The 19,595-nt window shown below is 35.8% G+C and overlaps 6 protein-coding genes across 11 annotated transcripts; 3 read left to right on the top strand and 3 right to left on the bottom strand.

Annotated features, from left to right (window-relative positions):
- Positions 1-162: 162 nt before the first annotated feature.
- On the bottom strand, positions 163-2,540 carry LOC132195586 (epoxide hydrolase 4-like). Of its 5 annotated transcripts, none has more exons than XM_059617718.1 (8): positions 2,385-2,540; positions 1,831-2,117; positions 1,633-1,757; positions 1,469-1,581; positions 1,226-1,394; positions 1,023-1,177; positions 709-963; positions 163-596 (listed from the first exon to the last, which is right to left on the bottom strand). In XM_059617718.1, the coding sequence occupies exons 2-8, from the start codon at positions 2,110-2,112 to the stop codon at positions 391-393; spliced, it is 1,305 nt and encodes a 434-aa protein (XP_059473701.1). In that variant the 5' UTR covers positions 2,113-2,117; positions 2,385-2,540; the 3' UTR covers positions 163-390. The 5 variants fall into 5 exon arrangements, with proteins under 5 accessions (XP_059473701.1, XP_059473676.1, XP_059473687.1 ...); XM_059617693.1 differs by having other exon boundaries at positions 2,223-2,539; XM_059617704.1 differs by having other exon boundaries at positions 1,831-2,114; positions 2,223-2,539.
- Positions 2,097-3,679, top strand: LOC132195614 (nitric oxide synthase-interacting protein homolog). Of its 2 annotated transcripts, XM_059617739.1 has the most exons (8): positions 2,097-2,516; positions 2,577-2,688; positions 2,780-2,885; positions 2,942-3,063; positions 3,124-3,165; positions 3,223-3,311; positions 3,372-3,480; positions 3,539-3,679. In XM_059617739.1, exons 1-8 carry the CDS (start codon positions 2,341-2,343, stop codon positions 3,608-3,610), a joined length of 828 nt encoding a protein of 275 aa, XP_059473722.1. In that variant the 5' UTR covers positions 2,097-2,340; the 3' UTR covers positions 3,611-3,679. The 2 variants fall into 2 exon arrangements, with proteins under 2 accessions (XP_059473722.1, XP_059473714.1); XM_059617731.1 differs by having other exon boundaries at positions 2,276-2,516; positions 3,124-3,311.
- Positions 3,593-5,179, bottom strand: LOC132195628 (RNA polymerase II subunit A C-terminal domain phosphatase SSU72). The gene is made up of 5 exons (XM_059617752.1): positions 4,783-5,179; positions 4,534-4,677; positions 4,330-4,469; positions 4,146-4,264; positions 3,593-4,093 (listed from the first exon to the last, which is right to left on the bottom strand). The coding sequence occupies exons 1-5, from the start codon at positions 4,863-4,865 to the stop codon at positions 3,992-3,994; spliced, it is 588 nt and encodes a 195-aa protein (XP_059473735.1). The 5' UTR covers positions 4,866-5,179; the 3' UTR covers positions 3,593-3,991.
- A 1,542-nt stretch (positions 5,180-6,721) lies between these two features.
- LOC132195077 (uncharacterized) lies at positions 6,722-7,798 on the bottom strand. The gene is made up of 3 exons (XM_059616817.1): positions 7,554-7,798; positions 7,159-7,471; positions 6,722-7,073 (listed from the first exon to the last, which is right to left on the bottom strand). The coding sequence occupies exons 1-3, from the start codon at positions 7,704-7,706 to the stop codon at positions 6,862-6,864; spliced, it is 678 nt and encodes a 225-aa protein (XP_059472800.1). The 5' UTR covers positions 7,707-7,798; the 3' UTR covers positions 6,722-6,861.
- Positions 7,799-8,650: 852 nt separating this feature from the next.
- LOC132195225 (uncharacterized) lies at positions 8,651-9,853 on the top strand. Its single transcript, XM_059617074.1, has 7 exons — positions 8,651-8,755; positions 8,809-8,974; positions 9,028-9,059; positions 9,214-9,249; positions 9,307-9,543; positions 9,604-9,625; positions 9,689-9,853. The coding sequence occupies exons 1-7, from the start codon at positions 8,750-8,752 to the stop codon at positions 9,799-9,801; spliced, it is 612 nt and encodes a 203-aa protein (XP_059473057.1). The 5' UTR covers positions 8,651-8,749; the 3' UTR covers positions 9,802-9,853.
- A 601-nt stretch (positions 9,854-10,454) lies between these two features.
- Positions 10,455-17,626, top strand: LOC132204999 (protein unc-13 homolog 4B-like). The gene is made up of 22 exons (XM_059633802.1): positions 10,455-10,625; positions 11,488-11,638; positions 11,705-11,870; positions 12,023-12,184; positions 12,237-12,406; positions 12,459-12,503; positions 12,564-12,723; positions 12,789-13,193; positions 13,252-13,376; positions 13,429-13,578; positions 13,636-13,708; positions 13,764-13,942; positions 13,999-14,050; positions 14,114-14,253; positions 14,495-14,702; positions 14,766-14,840; positions 14,900-15,208; positions 15,271-15,638; positions 15,695-15,825; positions 15,884-16,016; positions 16,084-16,286; positions 16,348-17,626. The coding sequence occupies exons 2-22, from the start codon at positions 11,499-11,501 to the stop codon at positions 16,437-16,439; spliced, it is 3,486 nt and encodes a 1,161-aa protein (XP_059489785.1). The 5' UTR covers positions 10,455-10,625; positions 11,488-11,498; the 3' UTR covers positions 16,440-17,626.
- The last annotated feature ends 1,969 nt before the right edge of the window (positions 17,627-19,595 follow it).

Raw genomic sequence — 19,595 nt, 5'->3', positions numbered from 1 at the left:
CTGCGGAGAGAGCGGATGGGGTCTTTTTGATATCGGAAGTTTAAGCAAAATTCTTGCTAGCAGTGTGGTGGCGTTTTTTCTAACAAATGTGATAAAGCGTTTTAGAGATTTTTTAACTGCAACCAACTGCAACAATGTAAGCTCAGACCAAAAGACCATAAATTAAATTTACAATATTTGCATAATCTTCTTTATTCTCAAAAATACACAGGAACAGGATATTTATAATTTTCTCTTTCTTGAGATTCAACAGCACATTGTAAAAGCATTGTAAAATGCATAATAAAAATGAAAATTTTACAAAAATAAATTTTTCTGACTTAAAAATCACATGCAATGGAACGACTTATTTGCAGCTTTCTGACGCACGCCGACTTAAATGTAAAAATATTACCGAGGAGCGAGAGGAGAGGTACAGCCTCTATTGCGATAAGGAAGAGCTAACGGATCACTTTTCCTGGTAACATTTTCAAGCATCTGGTTGCCATATGTGTAAGTAGAGCTGATGGCACCAAACATTCGGTTCACCAATCCATTTTGTTGGTTCTGTGGGATTTTCTGAGGCACAAGTGAGTAGCTAATTCCATTTGGATTGACTGAAATTTTAGAGAATTTTTGTTATTTAAAAGCTAGTTTTAAAATGATTGAGGAGAATATTTTGGGAGAAGAACCTAATAATTTTTGGAAGAATATTTAAAACTATTTTACCTGCTAGAAAAGTGAGCAAAAGTTTGTTGACATGATGAACAGCCTCTTGATGGGGAGCATGACCCGCACCTCCAACTACTCTGACAATTAGCTTATCTTCCAGTTCAGTTGACTTGATAGCTGTTTCCATTGAGAATGACTGGTCTTTATCACCAACTATCAATAGAAGTGGAATGTCCAAGGATCCAACGAGATCAGAACGAACTCTGGCTTTCCAAAATGTGCGGAAGTAATTTAAAGCACCCGTCCAGTCCACTGTGAATTAAAACAAAAAAATTAAATAACTTTCCATCCTCCATCATATTGAAGAAAACCTTTTCTGGAGAAGACAAATTTATACGTTTCTCTGGAAACCATTTCGGAATTTGGGTGGGCAAGTACGTGAGCATGAAAAGTGTCGATGAAAGCAAGGTCATTCATCATGAGCATGTTTTCCATGACATCTGGCACTTGAAACTGCTGCACCATTCTATATTGATGAGAGTTAGAATTTTTTCAAAAGATTTTGGCTTTGTACTTTTTGTTCAAAGACGCAGAATGTAGCAATTCTTCCCAGTAGATATTTGGGTGTGGGCAAGATATGCTAACAAACCGAGCCACCAAGTCAGGATTGGAGTAGACAAAAAACCATCCAACAAGTGCTCCCATGTCATGACCAACAAGGACGCATTTTTTATTTTCACCCGCTAGAAAAAGAGGAAAAAAGAAAATATTACAACTACATAATATATGTAACACTTTGATTATAATTTGTCTATACCTATTGCTTTGGTGAATTCAGCAAGCTCTTTGACAATCTGCTCTACCTTGTACATTCCTGGGCGCTGAGGTTTTTCAGAATCACCAAAACCTTTCAGATCTACAGCCACGACCCTGTATTTGAAAAACAGTTTTAAAAATAAAAATTTAATTTCTTTTACATACCTAAAATGCTGTGCCATAGTCAGCATCTGAAACCTCCAGCCTATCCAGCAATCTAAAAATCCGTGCAAGCAGATCATCAGGGGACTTTCTGCATTACCAGCTTCAACGTAATGAAATTTAACACCCTAAATTGAAAAACATGTTTAAACTCTTAATGATTTTCAAATTGATTTTTTTTATGTAAAACACTTATCGCACCTTCAGTTTTATGTAAGAATGAGTGCCAAGAGAAGAATCGGTGAGGCAGGTGGGTGCCGGTTTGTCTCTTTTCTTGTTGCCGAAGTGCTTCTTGGGATTCCACAGCCAACAAATGATGATCTTCATCAAGGTCACCAGAGCCCAAAAAATGCCAATAGAGTAAAATTGAAGCTTGTCTAGCAGCGAAACCTCTGTGAAACATGGCTCATGTTTGCTTCGTTTACCATACGGCTCAATGGCTTGCACGATCCGCTGCTTGATCATTTGTTTAGTGCGAAACATCACTGCTAAAAATGTAAAGAATCATTATTGATATTATTATCAACAAATATTTGTGTTCAGCACCGATGATTGCTTGCAAATTATTAAAAATAAGACCCATTTTTGAAAACCTGAGAACTGCTCCCACAAAGGAGGCGTGACCGTTTGGACCACATTGACCAGGGCACGCCCACTCTTGTTGCCGAAGTAAACAGAGGTGGTTTGGAAAAGGGTGAACGCGTCCGAAAAATGACCAGGCATGCTAAGAACTGCACGGCGGGCGCCGTCTATACCTATCACGAGAAAAAGAGGGATGCGCAATCCTCAGGGTATGGAACCCAGAGCCAAAGAGTTGGCAAGGATTCGATCAAGGACTTCGACTGCTGCTCTCTGACCCTTCAGCCGTGCAGAGAGCCGCTCGTCTCGTACGTTTTTTTGTCAATGGTTTATCTCGGTTCTTATCTAATCAAGTTTTACGTCTGAAGGCCTGAGGGACACATATTTGATAAGGAGGCCATTTATAAATACATCATCACCAAGAAGAATGAATACAGTCGCAAACTCAAAGAGTATGAGCGACAAAAGAAGAAGGAACAGGTTGGTTATTTTTTTTAAAACAATTTTTAAATAAACATAATATTCAATAATCATGTTTAAAGTCTATTGTCTCATTTGCTTATAATTTTAGTCTGAAGTCGATGCACTGGCAGAGGCTGAAAAACAGTCCAAGCTGAACAAATTTCTGAAAACTGAGAAGAACATTGTTACAGAACCAGTAAAAGCATTCATTTCTGGTAAAAATTTCATCAAAATTTGAGGAGAACCACCTTCTATTATGACTTTCAAACAGGCCCTTCAAGTTCAAAAGAATCTACTGTGTCAAACATGAGAGCTGGAAAAGACAAACAACTGCCAAGCTTTTGGGTCCCTTCGATGACACCAGAGAGCAAGACCAGTGTGGCATCTAAGCCAGTAACATATAATTTTAAAATTAATTCATATTTCTTTTATAACTTTATTTTCCATTTTTAGGATAAGACCATCTATTGCCCCATCACAGGAAGTCCCTTGAAGGTGAGCACCCTAATTCCGGTTAAGTTCACTGAAATCAATGATCCAGACGATAAAAAGTCCCTCATTGCAAAAACCGAGAGATACAAGTGCCCTGTAACTGGTGACGTGCTCAGCAACTCCATTCCCTGCGCCGTGATTAGAACAACGTAACTAGAATTTTGTTAATACTAGAAGTATTTTAACATTAATAAAAATATATTATGAAGGGGAGATGTTGTGACCATGGAATGCGTGGAGAAGATCATCAAAAAGGACTGGTTACACCCAATAACTGGTGACAAGCTTTCTGAGAAAGACATCATTCCACTTCAGCGGGTAAATGATTAACTTCCTACTCTACAATAATTACTCATTGTAATTGTTTTATCAACAGGGAGGAACTGGATATGCAACAACAAATGAGAAGTTAAAGTCAAAACAGGACAGACCCGTTCTCCAGGCTTGATAATCCAAAATATTTTATTGTATTTAACTATAATATTAATAAACTGATAATTTTTTCCTCACAATAAAATAATCATTTAATTGTTGTGCTTTAAAACCAAGTTAAGTAAACACTGCTTATTAAGCCAAGGATTAGTTACCCATATACATACTTTGTTGTGTCAGGAATTAAATAATTATTTATTTTTGAAAATTAAATATATGTTTTTAACCATTCATTGTCAATTTGAAAAGTATTTTGAGCTATCATTGCGTCGTCGTAAATGGAAGTCACTGTTCACAAATTCTTGAATGGCTTAGTTAACATTGCATATTAATTAATTCTTAATTTTAAGTAAATAAAAAATTATAATAATAATAATAAAGGCTACTAAAATAAGTTTTAGTAGAAGAAAACACAATGCAGTATTGTTCTTTCATTTTTGGATTCAAAGTCCTGCAATAATTCGTCGATGTCATTATCCAGATCTTCGCTGTGGCTCATCTGAAAGGAAGATAAAGTTTTCAGAAAAATTTAGTTGATAAAAATGACATACCATATCAACAAGCTCGCAAATCATGAAAGCTCCTATGGTGGCCTCTTCGTGGTTGTCTTGTATGTCTATGTTTATCACATGGACTGGGGAATTTGTTTCGTTTTCCTTATTCTCCAAACCTGTGTCAAATAATTACAATTTATTACAATTATTAATCAAATAGTGCAAAAAAAATTCATAATACATTCGATAACTTGGTCGTAAACTCTCTCTTCGCAAGTTATAATAACGTCAAACTTTTCTTTCGTCAACTGGAACCGCTCAGGATGCTGTTTGATCCGCCTGTTTCTTTCAAGCATGTGTAAAAGTCCATTTTGCGTGTACCTGCAAGAAAAAAAATTTAGCAGAGACATAAAAAAGTAAAAAATGAAGCAATTAGTAAATTTACAATGCTTTGTCTTTGTGCTGCAGATCATTGTAAATTTCGTCGTATGTGGAGCCGAATTCATAAACATTGGGTCTGTCAGCAGCAGGGCCTGGCAGTTTTACTTTGTCACCAGTTCCGTACGATTTCACACAGTATCCTTTTTTGCTGTGAATTTTTTTTAGAGATGCATGATTAAATAAATCTAAAGAGTTATATTTTGAAAATTATCAGCACATTGGCGTATGAAAAATAGGCAGTTTATGGGCACACCTGAGGAAAGCATGTGCTTCCATGCTCCTGTTCATGTTGCTCGAACAGATAACCGCGATTTTCATACCACTCTGATCCGGCATAGCGTTAGGTTTAATTGATTCTCTTGAAATTAGATCACTACGAATATTTTTTCCAAAGTCAAGTTATAGTGAAAACCGGTGATTTTAGCTTTCTAAAATTAAACACGCAACGATCATCAAAAATAAATTTGGGTTTTCAGGTTTCCACAATAGAAATAAGAAAAGTAGATTGCATATGAAATTAGGACGAATAAGAGGCTCAATTCTTTTTATATTATGCAAAGCTACGCAGGTCTCTGTGTCGATGCAAGAGAAAGGACGAAAATCTGGTCAGAACAAACAACAGTGTTGTGATGTGATTTGAGAGGCGTGACGTCAAGATGCGACAGACACGCCCCCGTCAAGCTATCGTCCGCGTTTGAAGCGGGGTACTTTTGGTCTGTGGTACTATTGACGGAGTCCCGCAATAGGGCCGAAAAGAACAAGGCCGAAAACGGCTGAGCGGAACAAGGCCGAAAAGGAATAGGGCCGAAAAGGAACAAGGCCGAAAGCTGAAAAATAACCGATAACCGCGAGCGCGTTCAGCTCAGCGAACATTCAATCCTTTGCGCGTCAATATCAAAATCCGTCATGCGGCCGTTTCGCATTGCAAAATAGATGAAAATTGATTTTACACAAGATTTCGCAAAAAATCTTCATTTTGGGCGAGACACATAATCACAAAATCACATAAATTTGGGGGACAACAAGATGAAGATAAGTTGATCTCTTGCACAGCTTAAAAAACCATACTGCATCGGAACTCGGAAAAGATCTTTCAAGAAATTATTTGTCCAGGAAACTTATCACTTATGTGTATAAACTTCTCAACCTTTTCCTATAAGATCATTGTAAATTTTTTATGTCCACTGACCTATTGATTTGAAAAAAAGCTTATTTTGAAAAAAAAAAATTCTAGGAAATTCTCATAACAATGCTAAATTTAAATTTCAAAAATTTGGTTCTCCTAACAAATTCATTTTGTCTTAACTATGTCTCCTTGGAACTGACATAAAAAATCCAATGCTAAAATGTAGAGCAAAATTAATTGGGTCAATTTTTTGCAAAAGCTCTCCTTAATATTGAGTTTTCAAGTCTGCTGGTCAGTTTTTGGTTCACGTGTTTCCAGCATATGTTTCCAGCATAAATAAAACCAGGAAACTGAAAATTTCCTCCCTACCACATATTAAATAATTTAGATATTTCTTACTTTGATTTATAAGGACAATGATAAAAAAATTTGTGTCCTGAGACCCGAGGCGTTCCATTTCTTATTGGGATGGCGGGTTGACATAACACGGTAATCGCGGTGATTTCCCAAAAAAAAATCGGTTCTTCCTAGTTTGTTTGCACCGGTATTTCGGCCTTGTTCCTTTTCGGCCCTATTCCTTTTCGGCCCTGTTCCGCTCAGCCATTTTCGGCCTTGTTCTTTTCGGCCCTATTCCGGCACTCCCTATTGACCTACAATCAAATGCTCCTTGCTCTGGGGAAGCGCTTATCTTTTATATGTTAAAATTCTTTTTGGTTTAAATGTTGAACAATAATTAAAACTTTTTCAAAATTTCTTGTAGTCTCTGTATTCATTATTAATTAAAATGATTTATGATAAGGGTGCACACTGCACACCTATCATTTCCTTACAGTGAGTTTTTCATAATTATCATAGAGCGTTTTTACTTGCACATTAATTTCTTTGACTTTTAAAAGAGCCAATTTTTCTTAATACAGGTGCAGGAGTAGTAATTGCTGTACTGTATAGATAGCCTAGAGAAATATTAATTTACTTCAAATTTTAATTTACAATAAAATTTTGAGCCAGAGAAAATTCAAAATTTTAGATATCTTAGTTTTTAAATGGAATTTAAACACATTAACATAAATTTTATGCATGAACAATTTTTTGAAATTTATTTATTTTTATTTTTGTAAATGCGCACAGAGGAAAATATTAAAGTCAATTTTTGCACATTATACTTCCAAGCGTTATTTGTACATGTCAGTTTTGGGCCAAGGCTGATCACCCTCTAGTGCTGCCGCCAGGAGCCTTGTTTTTCTTAACGCCTTCAGTCTGACTTTGCAAAGTCCTGATTTTTGGAAGAGGAAATTTGGTACAAAGGTAGTTGTATCCCAAGGTTCCACACATGGAATGTAGCTTCAACGATTCCAGAACTGTTTCATTTGACCAAGCTCTTGGTCTACACTTATCATTACCGAAATCAACCATGTCCCCTAAAAAAATATATACAAAAGATTTATAATAAATATTCAAACGTTGTCCTAGTTTTAAAACAAATAAGTGATTATCTAATTTTACCTAGCACTGAAATTTGATCCGGGTTAAAAACTTTCCCAAGCATCTTAGATAATCTCTCGTTTTGATTTTTCAGCATGACGATCTCAGTTTTCAGCTTTGCATTTTCTTCTACCATGTCCTCATCAATGGCATGTCTCTCATTTATGGATCTGTGGGCTAAAGATTCTGCAATGGACGGGTATCTTGGATTCGGTTTCCTTTTTCTTGAAACTGTATCAAACTCCTTTTTAAATGTTATTGGTTGTGGGACAACGTTCGCCCTAAGTTTTCTCTTTCCGTCCTTCAATTCCCAATCCGAGTCCAGAAAATGTTCCTTCATAAGAGAATAATTTTTATTTAAATTTTAATAATTAATAAAAAAAAAAAAAAAACGGTTTTTTTTATTAATAACTTACTCCACAAACATAGGAAGCTTCTGTGGGTACAAAAGTTCCATCAGCTCGTCCAGTTCTTTTGACCCATGCTTGAAGAAGCTTTTTGTTTTTCAAAGGAAAACGCGATCCGTCCTTTGCTGACCTTGTGCATTTTGCAAAACTGCAAATACCCATAAAAATAATTTTTTTGTTTTCACAAAATAAAATAACAAAGCAAAATTCTCAGCTGAAGTGTAGAAGAGGCATTAGGCGCGCAAGGTGGCTGAAATGAAAGTGAAAGTGGATATTTCACGACATCTAGCGTTTACTTAGAAAAACTAAAATAAATGTAAGATGCAAAAACACGTGAGAAGGGATTAAAATATTTTTAATAAAGTAAATTATTGTTTTATTTTCAAGTTTCAACTAAATTATCACAATAAAATCTAGTTATAATTGTTCGCACGCAGCCCGCACGCAGCTCGCGTAATTTTAGTCTAGCTTTTTTATTGCATATTTTTATTTTTCGATCTATTTCTGTCTGTTAATGCTAAATAAAATTTAAATTTTGCAGTCATGTATTATCAATGCAAATTTGTGATTTGTGACTGTACTTCTATGACCTTAAAATAAAATTGCGGAAAATCGATTTAATTAAAAAATATTGCCTCTGAAAATTAATTTAGGATGAAGATTAAAAAAAAAACAAGACCAAGTTATATCTTTTAATACCCAAAATTGTTGAATTTTTTGCCAAATTTTCCTCAGCATAAAAGCAGAGAATAAATTTAAATTGCCCAGCATTCTATGTTGGTGTTAATTTTGTTGTTGCAGTGTGATAGTGATAAGTAGATTTAAATTCGCGGTAATAGAGGAAGTAATTTTTATCACATTTTGTGTAAGAGCTAATCCAATTTTTGTAAGTGCGATTAAAATGGCATCAGGTGAAGTGATATAAAAAGGCTGAGCAGCGAGATAAAGAGCATATCCTACCCAGCTACGCAGAAGGATGACTCGCTTCAGTTTGGCACTGTTCCTGGCGCTTATTGTGGCTGCAACAGTAATATTATGCTCTACACACAAAATTTACAGCACACTTATTTACAATTTTATTATTTTATGCAGCTTGCAGGTAGAAGTATTTTCTTGGTAATATTTGAACAGAATAAAAATATGATACAAAATCCTCAAAAGACACAAGAGTGAAAAGGCAGAGCCCATCTTGCAACAAGGGTCTTATGACGGTAACATATAATTTTGAAATTTTTAGCCATGTCTGAAGGTAAACAAATAACAGAGGATTGCTACATGCGTCACATTGCCTACCCTCATTCCTGACGATGTTTTGAGCGCCTGTAAGGCCAATGCAAGCCAGCAAGCAAATCCAATCCAGAACATCACAGGAAGGTTTAATTTCAAACCTCCCAAGAATTTACCCTTTGGTGGCATGGCTGGAAGTCTCAGTAACTCAATTTTTGTTTATCAAATTTTATTCCGAATAATAAAAAATTTTCAGTGAAATCTTTGGCAAGCGTGAAAACATCTTTTGTAAGATGCGATAAAATTATTTTATTAATTTATATGAAAATTAAAATATTCTTAAAATATTTGCAAGCTGGTTGAAAAAAAGTTTCATAATATTTTTATTTTATTTTGCAATTTGATGAATAATTATGTCGTGCTTGATATCTTCATTTAACAGTGCCAATATGAGTGCGCCTTCAAGAATTTGGGACTGGTAAATTAAATATCTCAAATTTTTGTGTAGTAATAACGGAACAATTAAAAAAATTAGCTGGATGACAGCGGTAAAGTGAATGTTGATGCTGCAAGCAAGGGGCTGGCAAGTGCTGTGCCCAGCGAATGGCAAGCAGCAGCGCAGGTTGCAGCGACAAATTGCTCGGCTACGCTGACTTCAATGTATGCTATGATGAACTCGAGCAAAATGCCCACACCACCACCAATGCTGCAGGGCGGGTGCAAGCCATGCTCTTTCTTCTTCAGGTCGTGTGTTGTGGCACAGCTTTATCTGGCAAGTTTTCCCATAAATTTCAAATTCAAATTAAGTGAAAATTTTTAAATCCTTTTTCAGAACGCGCCTGATTTCTCTACTGGTAAAAAAAACCAAGCATTTTATTTATTTCCTTAATTTTAAAAACTCTGATTTTCTTTATTAGATGCAAAATGCACTTCAGACCGCAAGGCGTTGAGCCAATGCATCACAAATGTTCCTGCCCTCTTGGGACTTCCACCTATGCCAAAAATGCCGCTGCCACCAAACACAGCATAATGTGAATGAAAATTTTAATTGCAGAAATAAAAATTGTGAATCAGCAAGTTGACTTGACAAATGTTTTATTTCCTGACAACGGAGTATATGACAGCAAATTTAATGACAAAAATTAATTCATTTTTAAAAACAAAATTTCTTTTGGAAATCTTCTGCACAGAAAATTAATTTAATATTATAACTTTGTGCTTTTTTCGTAAAAAAAGTGAAATTAATAACGTAAAATTAAAATTTATTAACCAGAATAAAAAACTTTCATTTGGCCAATTTGAATCAGATTGTTTAGAGGTTATTTTTTTTAATAAATTATTACTACAATACATGTAATAAATAATAATAAAAATTATAATAATGCATCATTAATAACAAATTTATCAACAACTTAAACAACCATTTCTAAAAATTACTTCATAATCTCTTCACTGAAATTTTACATATATTTCATCTCAAATCGACTTTCGACTTTATCAGTCGTGATTAACGTCAATATGTGAATTGTAATGTGTCTGCTCTGGAGGGAAAGTAAATTTGAGTTGCACAGTCTAAAGATTATTTGCCAGAGTGCATCGTTTAAACTTATCGCCGGCAAAGCAAGCGCCAAATTTAGCTTGAATGTGATAGGCGAGGGGCTTTTAAAGCGCGGTCGGAGCTGGTACAAGCGCGAGGGCAGACCGAGCGTGCATGTGAAACAGTTCTGAGGCAGCTGCTCGGGGTGAGCGAGGGATGAATCTTCCCCTGCCCGGCAGTATTGATTTTGTTCTCGAGGACACCAGCACCCGCCCTTGCCGCTGCATGCTCGTTTCCTAGGAGTCGCCGCCCAGCACGTGAGTTTCGACCCCGCAAGGGCCCACCGGGCCCCAAAATATTTTTGCAAATTCGTGCTGCTAAATTTTTATATCGCAGTTGATGCAGCTTTGCTCATTTATTAATATTGGCTGCTTTTCCTCTTCAGATTTTCCATAGATGCTTCTCTCATTGTTAGGTGCATAATTTGCTCAAAATTAGATTTTGTTTTACTCTTTGTGCAACGCCACTTGCAATTTATTTTATTTGTAATGATTTTGAAATTAAATTTATAATATGATGCAGGAATAGCTTTTAATTCGTGCTCAATTATTTTCATTTAAAATTATTAATTGTATATTAAGGGATATGATATACAATAATAGACACGATAAGATGTTCAATGTAAAATTGTGGTGAATTGCATTTATGTCTTATTGTTAGTAAGGGCATGTTGATTAAAACAGTCTTGGTAAAAAGCTCAATATATTGCTTATGATTGTTATGAATGCTTAAAAATGTACAGGAAATGCTTCAAACAAGCATTAAAGTTTACATTCAATAGAAGTGGCAACGCTTTGAAATGAATATATGAAAGAGGGGTCCTTCTAACAAATAGTTAGGGGGAGAAGTGGTTCAATGAGACGGCTGTGAATGAGCCAGTGCCAGAGGCTGCGCTGATGAAGTTGCACTAGACAACTACTCGTGTATTTCAATAATTAAAAAAAAAATTGTTGTGCAATATATGAAAAGGATTTAAAAACATTGAGCTGAAAATCATTCAAGCTTCACAAATTTTAATTTCAACACAAAATATATTTTTTACTCTCAAATTTGGAAAACATTTTTTTTTTTATGACCTTTCTTCTTTGTGTTCATGTGTAACTGTATGGGAAATTGCAGTGTAGCAAACTATGGATCTGAATATGGAAGAAATGCTATCATCTGTGGGCGAGAGAGTGTTGAACGGGGGCATGGAAGAGAACGAACATACAGAGGAACCGGCGATTTCAGTTGTGCCCCAAGTGGAAGAGCCTACTCGCGAGTCTGTGCTGTAAAAATAGCTCATTTTATCACAGTTTGCTCTTTTTTTTCTAAAAGCGGCATCTGTTTTCCACAGCACAACTGTTCTCTGCGAAGAAGGGATGGAAGTATTGGCCGACCTTATCAGGTCGGGGCCCACTACAAAGGATACTTTGGAAAAATCGGCTACCTTAAACGAGGATGGTGCGGACGCAAAAAGCGCCGCCGAGAGTCACACACTGTCTGTCAGCAACGAATTCACGGTAAAATTATCACAGTTCGGATTTTTACCTTATTTGCATGCACTTGCATAGTAATTAATATTCTAAGGATTATTTTAAAAGTATATAAAGTAATTTTTTCCCATACCAAAAAATTATTTGAATTTGCTCTTTTACCGATTTTGCCACTGCAGGAGGAGCAACTTTACAATGAATTGTTGTTCCAAACGAACCATCCCTTGGGAAACGACATCAGTGACGCGAATCAATCGCAAATTTTTGAATACCTCAAAAATGCATTTCACATCGAAGACAAAAAGCACGAGGAGAAAATGAAGGAAGCCAAAATCAAAGATGTGCGTAAAAAAAATTTATAAAAACACAGAAATAAAAAGATTGCAAAAATAGAAACCAGACGTTAAGCTGAACCTTGAGATAATTGAAGCGAGGGATCTCAAGTCGAGCGAGACAAGCGGAACGAGCTGCGTGTATTACATGAAGAACCAGCCTGAAAATAAGTCGGAGAGCGGCGTGCAGTGCAACAAAAAAACTCCTGTTTGGAATGAGAAAGGATCATTGTAAAATTTCAATACTTTTTTGTAATAAATTAATTAAAATATTCCAATATAGGCCGATTGTGGACAAGGAAAACGATTCTCTCATAATAGAAGTTTGGTGAGATAAATTACCTCCTCATCTTAAACGTATTTAAATGATTAATTTTTTTGCAATCAGGAAGTTTGCACAGGAACAAGAATCAGTTTCACCGGCTAATACTGCTATGAAAGAAAAAATAGAGACACTAAAAAACAAAGCAAAAGGCATCATGAATGAAGTTCTTAACAGCAAAAACGAGGAGAAGAGGTGTTCTGGTGTCGCAGAAGTTCCCATTAAAGTAATGAAATAAATTAATTTGTGCTAAATACAAAAAATATTTTATTAACTTTAAAATGTGTCTAGGACATTCCATCGGGCGCAATGGATGCGTGGATTCCGCTAAAAAAGGATCAGAAAAAGGTTAAAGGAGAGGTGCATGTTTTGTTGTCTTTGGGCACCTCAAGGGATGTCCAAGTCGGCTGCAAGGAGCACCGCAAACTGGTCAGAGTGATGGTGAGACACGAGCTGGAAAAGAAGCCAAACGCAGTTTTCTATTGGGATGGAAAGCTCTGCGAGACGGCAGAGCAAATTCTGGCTCAACACCGCGCCCACGCGAGTCTCAACGAACTGCAGGTCCTGCTGGCAAGATGGGCAGGTTTTTGTGACCAGCTCGAAGAGACGCCCTACAACTTCCTTGTTCTCGAGGAACTTCTTCAAAAATTTACCACACTCCAGGCAAAGGAAGAAAAATTGCTTGAAAACCACGAGGTTTGTTTGCTATTTTTTCTAAAATAAATATAATAATAAATATGCATCGTTCCCACAGGCAAAAATGTTTTGGGAGGCCAACAAAAACTTGCTGCCACCGTGCTTGAAGTTCATTAGGTACTTGTTCAAGATGAAAAATAATTTTGGAGACGCGATGGACCAACAACTCGGCACAATGTTGCGGTGAGAAGAGATTGCTCTTTAAATAACAAAATTTACTTCGATTTTTTTATAGGATACTCGCGATCCTGATAGAAATAAAACCTCCCGAGGACATCGACATTTTCCCTTCCTCCAGGTACACATGGTTAAAAACGCATCATGGTATGAACAACAAATTAAAAAGGAAAGTGCTGGATGGAATCGTGCATAGTGCAAGAGAATGGTAATATATAATCTGCAAATTATTGAAATTACAAATTTTAATTCATCAAATCAATAGGATTGACGAAAAGTTTGCTCAAATTGAGTACGTTCCTGGAGAGGATGATGAAAATAATAAGAAGAAATGCTGGGTAATGAAATATTTAAGTGACGCACACAATCAGTATTTAATTTGAATTTTCACAGGCCTTGATAAGCAAATGTAAAGATGTGGCGGCAACGAGGAGGAAAATGAATGCGAGCAACGTTCCTGAAATGAAAAAGGATCTTTTGAATTCTAAAGCTTTATTAGCTTGTTACAACAAAGAAATCCCAGAGCTAAAAGCTTGCGTGCTGGCTTCATCGTTCCACGACGAGAAATTCAAGTGAGCAATTAAAATAATTTTTTCACACTTTAATACTAAAAGCTCTGTGATCAAAGGTGTTTAGACATTCACTACTCCAAAGTGGTGCTCCAGGTGTTTGACAATAAGGTGAAGAAAAGCATATTTTTCTCTAGTGCTCTTCAATCTTGAGTGGGTTTTTATGTTTATTAGGTGAATGAAGCTGTACGGCCACTGGTCTTGAGCATTTGCAACAACCTTAAGAAGTACGACCCAAAAGACAAAGAGCTCGATCCTCAAGACAAATCGACCGATCTTGTTGGTCTTTACTTCAACCTCAAAGCTTTTAGCGAGTAAGTCGCACGCCTTATATTAGCTGGTTAGGCAAAACGTGTTACATAGAAGCTGAAACGGTTGCCTATTTTTAAAATGGGTAAAACTTAAATAATAATAATAAAAATGGTAAATTACTTAATTTCTGTAATTGCTTTAAACCTTATTTAAAATTTGAGTTTAATTCTTTAAATATTTTCTCGAATATGTGTAATGAAAATGATTTAAAATTATTTAATCGGTTTTATTTATGTAATTCAGATTTGAGGACTCGTACTTCCTTGGTGATAAAGTGAAATGCAGTGATTTTCACAACTGGTTTGCTCGAGGTGTTTCTCAATGGCTAGACATAACGCTGCTAAAAGCAATGAACATGATCAAGAAGGCTGTCGAGGTGGACGAGCTAGAGCCACTAGAAGATGTGAAATTCAGTAGCTCGGCTGTTGACGTTCTAGCGATTTTCGTAATGGTAATATCGAGAGATAAAATAATTAAAGTAGTCCGATTTAATAAATAAAATTAATCCCAATAGTTGGAAAAAGATTTGCGAGCTCTGAAATGGCCGGACGAGAAAGATGAATTTCCACTAATGGCCAAACTCGTAAAGGTAAATAAAAACTAATCTAAATCTATGCAGAAGTCTGACTGATCATTTTACTTATTTAGAGCATCACTGCTTGCACAAAGCACTATGCCGATCAAATCCGACAAAAGGTCGTAAAGGTCACTGACCTCCCGGGCGACTACGAGATACAACTTTGCACTGCCATTAACAACATTGAGCACATTTTGGTCGAAGGTCTGGAGCCACTGATGAAAAAGCTCAACGTTGAAGCTCTCTTTGTCACCCTGACACAAATTCGGTCGCATATTCCTGAATGTCACAAGGGCTTGAAAGTATTGAGCAGGGTGGTTGACGCGGCTGAAAATGCCGACGAGAAAATGATGGAGATTGTCAAAGTTGTCAGCGAAAAGGTAAATCGGCTACACATGAAAAATATATGAAAACTATTATAAATTTAATTTTGGTTTTCTAGATCCTGAAGGTTGTGCGGGAGAATCAGAGTCTTTCGCCGACCAGGTTCATGAGCCCCATTAGCCCGATCAACATTCATCTCGGCGTTCTGAAACGCCAGCTCAGCAAGCACAACTACCACAGAGCAGTCACCTTTATATGGGAGAGCATTGTGGAGCTCATCAAGCAGATCGTCGACACCACCCACAAGGAAGACAAACCACCAGGCTTCTATAAGAACCTGAAAAAATCACTAGATTTCTTTGAGAGCGCATTTAGCAGGGAGTCGCTTGCGTTCAAAAATGGTGAACTACTGGAAGCAACAAAAACTATCTTGGAAACACTTTCCAAAAACTCCATCGACCCCATTCACAAATTTTATCTTGAGCGGTAAATTATGGCGATTTAATTAAAAAAATTATAGCATATATTTGGTATTTTGGCAGATTGGTTGCCCAAGGCAAAGTAGATGACTATGACAAGCAAGGACAAATCAACGTAATGCTCCAATTCCAAGAGACGAGTCTCAAATTCGAAATCCTCAACGTCAGAAATTTGAGGACAAGGAACCGCAACGGTTGAAACCTCAAATAACACAGCTAAAAATAGAAGTCAATCGTTTTTATTTTTTCCAGGTGACTGCAACCCTTATGTGCGAATTGAACTGATTCCGAAGCAAAATTTCCCCGAGGCAAACTCGAAGCTGAAAACAAAAATCCAGAAAAGGAGTTTGAAAAGTTGCGCGACGTTTAATGAGACGTTTGAGATGTAATATAAATTTTGATCAAAAATTGGCACGTATCTTATAAACTGGCGTATTTATTCGTGATTGCAGTGATATGACAGATGGAGCTGACACAATAGACAACGCGCTTGTTCGTTTCGTTGTAAAGGATTACAACCGCTTTGGCCACAACACCACGATTGGCGAGGCTCTCATCCGATTTGATAAAATCAATCGCGATTACGCTAACAAAGCGTTTTCTGATGTACCGCAAATAGAACTGCACCTGATCGAACAGGTCGAAGTTCCTCAAGGTACAAGTCAAATTTTGTTTGCCACTTCCGTTGCGTATTTACTAATCTTTTTCCACATTAGATATAGTCAACATTAAGAAGAGCAAAACGTGCGACACAATGACGGATGTTGACACCCAGGCCACAAATGAGTCGACGGGCACTATCAACTGAAGAGAACAATCGCGACCAATCAAATTTTTTTGCTCACTGCTCGGAGTGCTCATAGAGCAGTTCGACAATTTTGCTGCACAAAGCCTGTCGTGCAAGCAATTCTTTTCTATGTTAATTCCACAGCAAGCAGTTCAAATGCAGTTCAGGACAATTTTTACAGAAATTTATATACTCTTATACATTAAAAAAGTAGACATCATTTAATATTAATTACTCTAGCATATATATATGAAAATTCAAAAATTTCTTATTGGCTCAAACGAAAATTAAGAAAGCTACCAGATGTTTGTTGCCTATAATAAGTAGATAGACAAAAATTGAAATATTGTGTTCTGAATACCAAGCCATCAAAAACGTTAGAAGGCCTTGGATGATTTTGGAGTGTATTAGGAAAAAAAAATTCGAAGGATGTGAGACAAAATTTTCTAAAAAATCTCAAGATCTTATAATTCTGTGGCAAAAAAAATTGAAAATTCCTTTTGCTCACGTATTAAGAATATTCTATAGAGTTGAAACATATGCATTTATTAAACACACGAACTGAATTTCCAACCTGAACATTAAGAATCTTAAAGAAATCTCTCTGATTGTTTACAATTTAAAATTCTATAGGCATATGTAATATTATTATAATATATGCAGTTGTATTTCAATTTTCATTGATTAAAAGGTGCCATTAAAAACAAAATTAGATTATTGTATTGGTTATTATTAGGTCATATTGTTAAAGCAATTTATTAAAAAAATCATTCAGCGTGTGTGAGACTTACAAAGATTGTATAATGTTTTGAGTTTGTATGTACACATTCTATAAAATGAAATTTGTAAACAGCAAAGCCAAATCCATTCAAACAGCAAACAGTTAGTTTTTCCAATGTAGAAATATTGCAAATATTGTGTATGAAATGCAAACAAATGCAACTGTAAATAATATAATTTTCCCGATAAAGCTTGTTTAGTCAGGGGTTATTATATCTGTGTTGCACATTTATTACGTCATGTCATCCTATAGTATAACATGCTAACCATAGGGAAGTAACGAAAAACTGCCTTAGTTGCCAGTGTCAAGAAATTTATTAATACTAATGAAATTTTATGTGTACGTCTGGTAATCTGAAAGGAGTTGAATTACAACCACATTATAAACTGATTGAAGTCTTCAAGAGAAGAAATAAAGTAAAATTCAAGAAATCAATTAGTTGTTTTTTAATTACAGAAAAGTATAGGGACATGAACAAATATACATGAATTAAATTAAAAAAAAATTAAAGCACTTTTCTTGCGGCGGCAGGCTGTGGAATACAATTTGGATATTTATAAAATTATTATTGCCGACAAGCAACAATTATGCGTATCTAATAGCCTGAAAAAAATCAGGTTTAATCTAGAGTTGTCTTGAGGCATCTTTAAGCGGTTTCTGGCGAGGAAGGGATAAAATTTGAGTGTTGTTATTTGGAGTTTAAAATCACTTGCAATTATCAGACGCTGGATGGTGAGCGAGCGCACAATTTGTGGTTTTGATAAAAATATACACAAGTTTTGGTGCTTTCAAAGTAAGAATTTTTTTAATACACCTTTATAGACTTCGAAACTATGCTTAAGAGGGGCACAATACAATTTTTCAAATTTCTCTACTGAAAGTTAATTGCTTTAGAGAGAACTAACAACTTTGTGTACAAATATAGTAGTAGCAGACTGATATGTTATCAGCTATAGGTGCAGCTTACTTTTGGTTTATTGAAAATTTGTTAATAATGGCATGTTTGCAGCTTGATCGCCGTCGAGGTTTAATTTTTTTCTTTATTATTAATATTATTTTTTTCAATAAAAATTTTATAATTAGATTTGCGACTACTACACAATACCAAAATAGCGATATTTTTAAGCATAAAATTTTTACTATGCCCTAAATATTAAAAAAAAATCACAAAAGTTTTTGAAACTGACTAAAATTACATAATGATTTTGATATTAATATACTTGTATAATTTTAGCCGATGCTGCTCCAGCCGATGTACTCTGCGGCTCTGCGCCGGTTGACTGTGATATTAAGATGGATTTTCCACCCGTGTGTAAAAAGTAATAACCAGTTTGTGGAGCATAGCCTGAAGAAAAATTTAGCAAGGTCATCCAGTTCAATAACAAATAAGACAGCGTTTTTAGATTTTAGACGCGCTCACCACTTCCTCCTTCTGCAACAGTGGTAAAAATTTTTATCATAAGGTAACATTTATTTTTAAATAATGTTGCTCATATGTGAACTTCATTTTGACGCGATCCATTAAAAATTAGAAAATCTCATAATTTATATGAAAATATTTTTCGAAAAACTTCCCTGATTAACTTTTCATTTCAACAGGGACAAATTGTGTGGATTAACATGAAACGTCGGCAAAATTCTAAATTTTAGAAGATATAGGATATTAAAGCAATAGCATTTTATAATTATGCAGCTGAGGGAATAAATAATAAATACATATTTTTCGGTCATAAAACCTTACAATCCAAACAAGTGTGGATTCATTATATATATTTTTTTTAAATTAATTTAGCTTAAAAAAAAGTAGAATAAAATCCTTTGTGTGTCTTGGAAACTTATGCTTGCTTTTTGCTAGCCTCAGGAAGGGAAACTTCAAACAACAGTGGTGAGAATTTCTTGACTGACGTAGAATATGACGGGAAAAGTCTGTTTAGCGTCTGCTACTTGTGGAAGGAGGTATTTTCAAGTCAAGTTGCTAATGAGAAGCCGCCTGAATAATGAGCTATGCTGAATATACTTAACCTTGCACGACAAACATATTTGCATGCTGAGCTTCTTTAAGTTTTTATCAGCAAAGTAATTCAAAAGCTGGAATGTAAAAGTTTATAGCAATTGTAACCGTTTCATATTGTCAATGAACCAAAATATGCATTCAATTGACGGAGGCGTGCATGTCATGAATATTTAACCAGCGGAATGGTTATCGCTCTGTCCTCCAGGACCAGCCATCAATTGTGCAATTGGTGAATATTTGGCCAACGTGTGTTTTCCTTCGCGAGTTGTCACAAAGCAAATAACAGAGCACGGCGTTACACATCTCGTCGAGAGGCGCTCGCAGGCCTCACGAGTGCAGCTTTCTTGGGTGGAAATTTTGGCTGGGTGGGAGAGAATACGCA

This window comes from Neocloeon triangulifer, unplaced genomic scaffold (genome assembly GCF_031216515.1).
Source record: "Neocloeon triangulifer isolate White Clay Creek 2 clone unplaced genomic scaffold, ASM3121651v1 ptg000001l, whole genome shotgun sequence".
NCBI lineage: Eukaryota > Metazoa > Arthropoda > Insecta > Ephemeroptera > Baetidae > Neocloeon > Neocloeon triangulifer.
This window is presented reverse-complemented; position numbering and strand designations above follow the sequence as displayed.

What these genes read in the sequence shown, in the direction of transcription:
- LOC132204999 (XM_059633802.1), top strand. Translation starts at nt 11,499, where the DNA reads ATGGATCTGAATATGGAAGAAATGCTATCATCTGTGGGCGAGAGAGTG. An exon ending in TGGAATGAGAAAGGATCATT is followed by an intron (nt 12,407 to 12,458) that starts GTAAAATTTCAA and finishes ATTCCAATATAG; the next exon opens with GCCGATTGTGGACAAGGAAA. An exon ending in ATAATAAGAAGAAATGCTGG is followed by an intron (nt 13,709 to 13,763) that starts GTAATGAAATAT and finishes GAATTTTCACAG; the next exon opens with GCCTTGATAAGCAAATGTAA.
- LOC132195225 (XM_059617074.1), top strand. An exon ending in CAAGCGTGAAAACATCTTTT is followed by an intron (nt 9,060 to 9,213) that starts GTAAGATGCGAT and finishes TTCATTTAACAG; the next exon opens with TGCCAATATGAGTGCGCCTT. An exon ending in CGCGCCTGATTTCTCTACTG is followed by an intron (nt 9,626 to 9,688) that starts GTAAAAAAAACC and finishes TTTCTTTATTAG; the next exon opens with ATGCAAAATGCACTTCAGAC.
- LOC132195614 (XM_059617731.1), top strand. Translation starts at nt 2,341, where the DNA reads ATGACCAGGCATGCTAAGAACTGCACGGCGGGCGCCGTCTATACCTAT. An exon ending in TGCAGAGAGCCGCTCGTCTC is followed by an intron (nt 2,517 to 2,576) that starts GTACGTTTTTTT and finishes TTACGTCTGAAG; the next exon opens with GCCTGAGGGACACATATTTG. An exon ending in AGTAAAAGCATTCATTTCTG is followed by an intron (nt 2,886 to 2,941) that starts GTAAAAATTTCA and finishes ACTTTCAAACAG; the next exon opens with GCCCTTCAAGTTCAAAAGAA.
- LOC132195628 (XM_059617752.1), bottom strand. Translation starts at nt 4,865, where the DNA reads ATGCCGGATCAGAGTGGTATGAAAATCGCGGTTATCTGTTCGAGCAAC. An exon ending in CAGCACAAAGACAAAGCATT is followed by an intron (nt 4,470 to 4,533) that starts GTAAATTTACTA and finishes TTTTTCTTGCAG; the next exon opens with GTACACGCAAAATGGACTTT. An exon ending in TTACGACCAAGTTATCGAAT is followed by an intron (nt 4,265 to 4,329) that starts GTATTATGAATT and finishes TATTTGACACAG; the next exon opens with GTTTGGAGAATAAGGAAAAC.
- LOC132195077 (XM_059616817.1), bottom strand. Translation starts at nt 7,706, where the DNA reads ATGGGTATTTGCAGTTTTGCAAAATGCACAAGGTCAGCAAAGGACGGA. An exon ending in AAGCTTCCTATGTTTGTGGA is followed by an intron (nt 7,472 to 7,553) that starts GTAAGTTATTAA and finishes TCTCTTATGAAG; the next exon opens with GAACATTTTCTGGACTCGGA. An exon ending in GGATCAAATTTCAGTGCTAG is followed by an intron (nt 7,074 to 7,158) that starts GTAAAATTAGAT and finishes ATATTTTTTTAG; the next exon opens with GGGACATGGTTGATTTCGGT.
- LOC132195586 (XM_059617693.1), bottom strand. Translation starts at nt 2,352, where the DNA reads ATGCCTGGTCATTTTTCGGACGCGTTCACCCTTTTCCAAACCACCTCT. An exon ending in ACTATGGCACAGCATTTTAG is followed by an intron (nt 1,582 to 1,632) that starts GTATGTAAAAGA and finishes TTTCAAATACAG; the next exon opens with GGTCGTGGCTGTAGATCTGA. An exon ending in TTTGCTCACTTTTCTAGCAG is followed by an intron (nt 597 to 708) that starts GTAAAATAGTTT and finishes CTAAAATTTCAG; the next exon opens with TCAATCCAAATGGAATTAGC.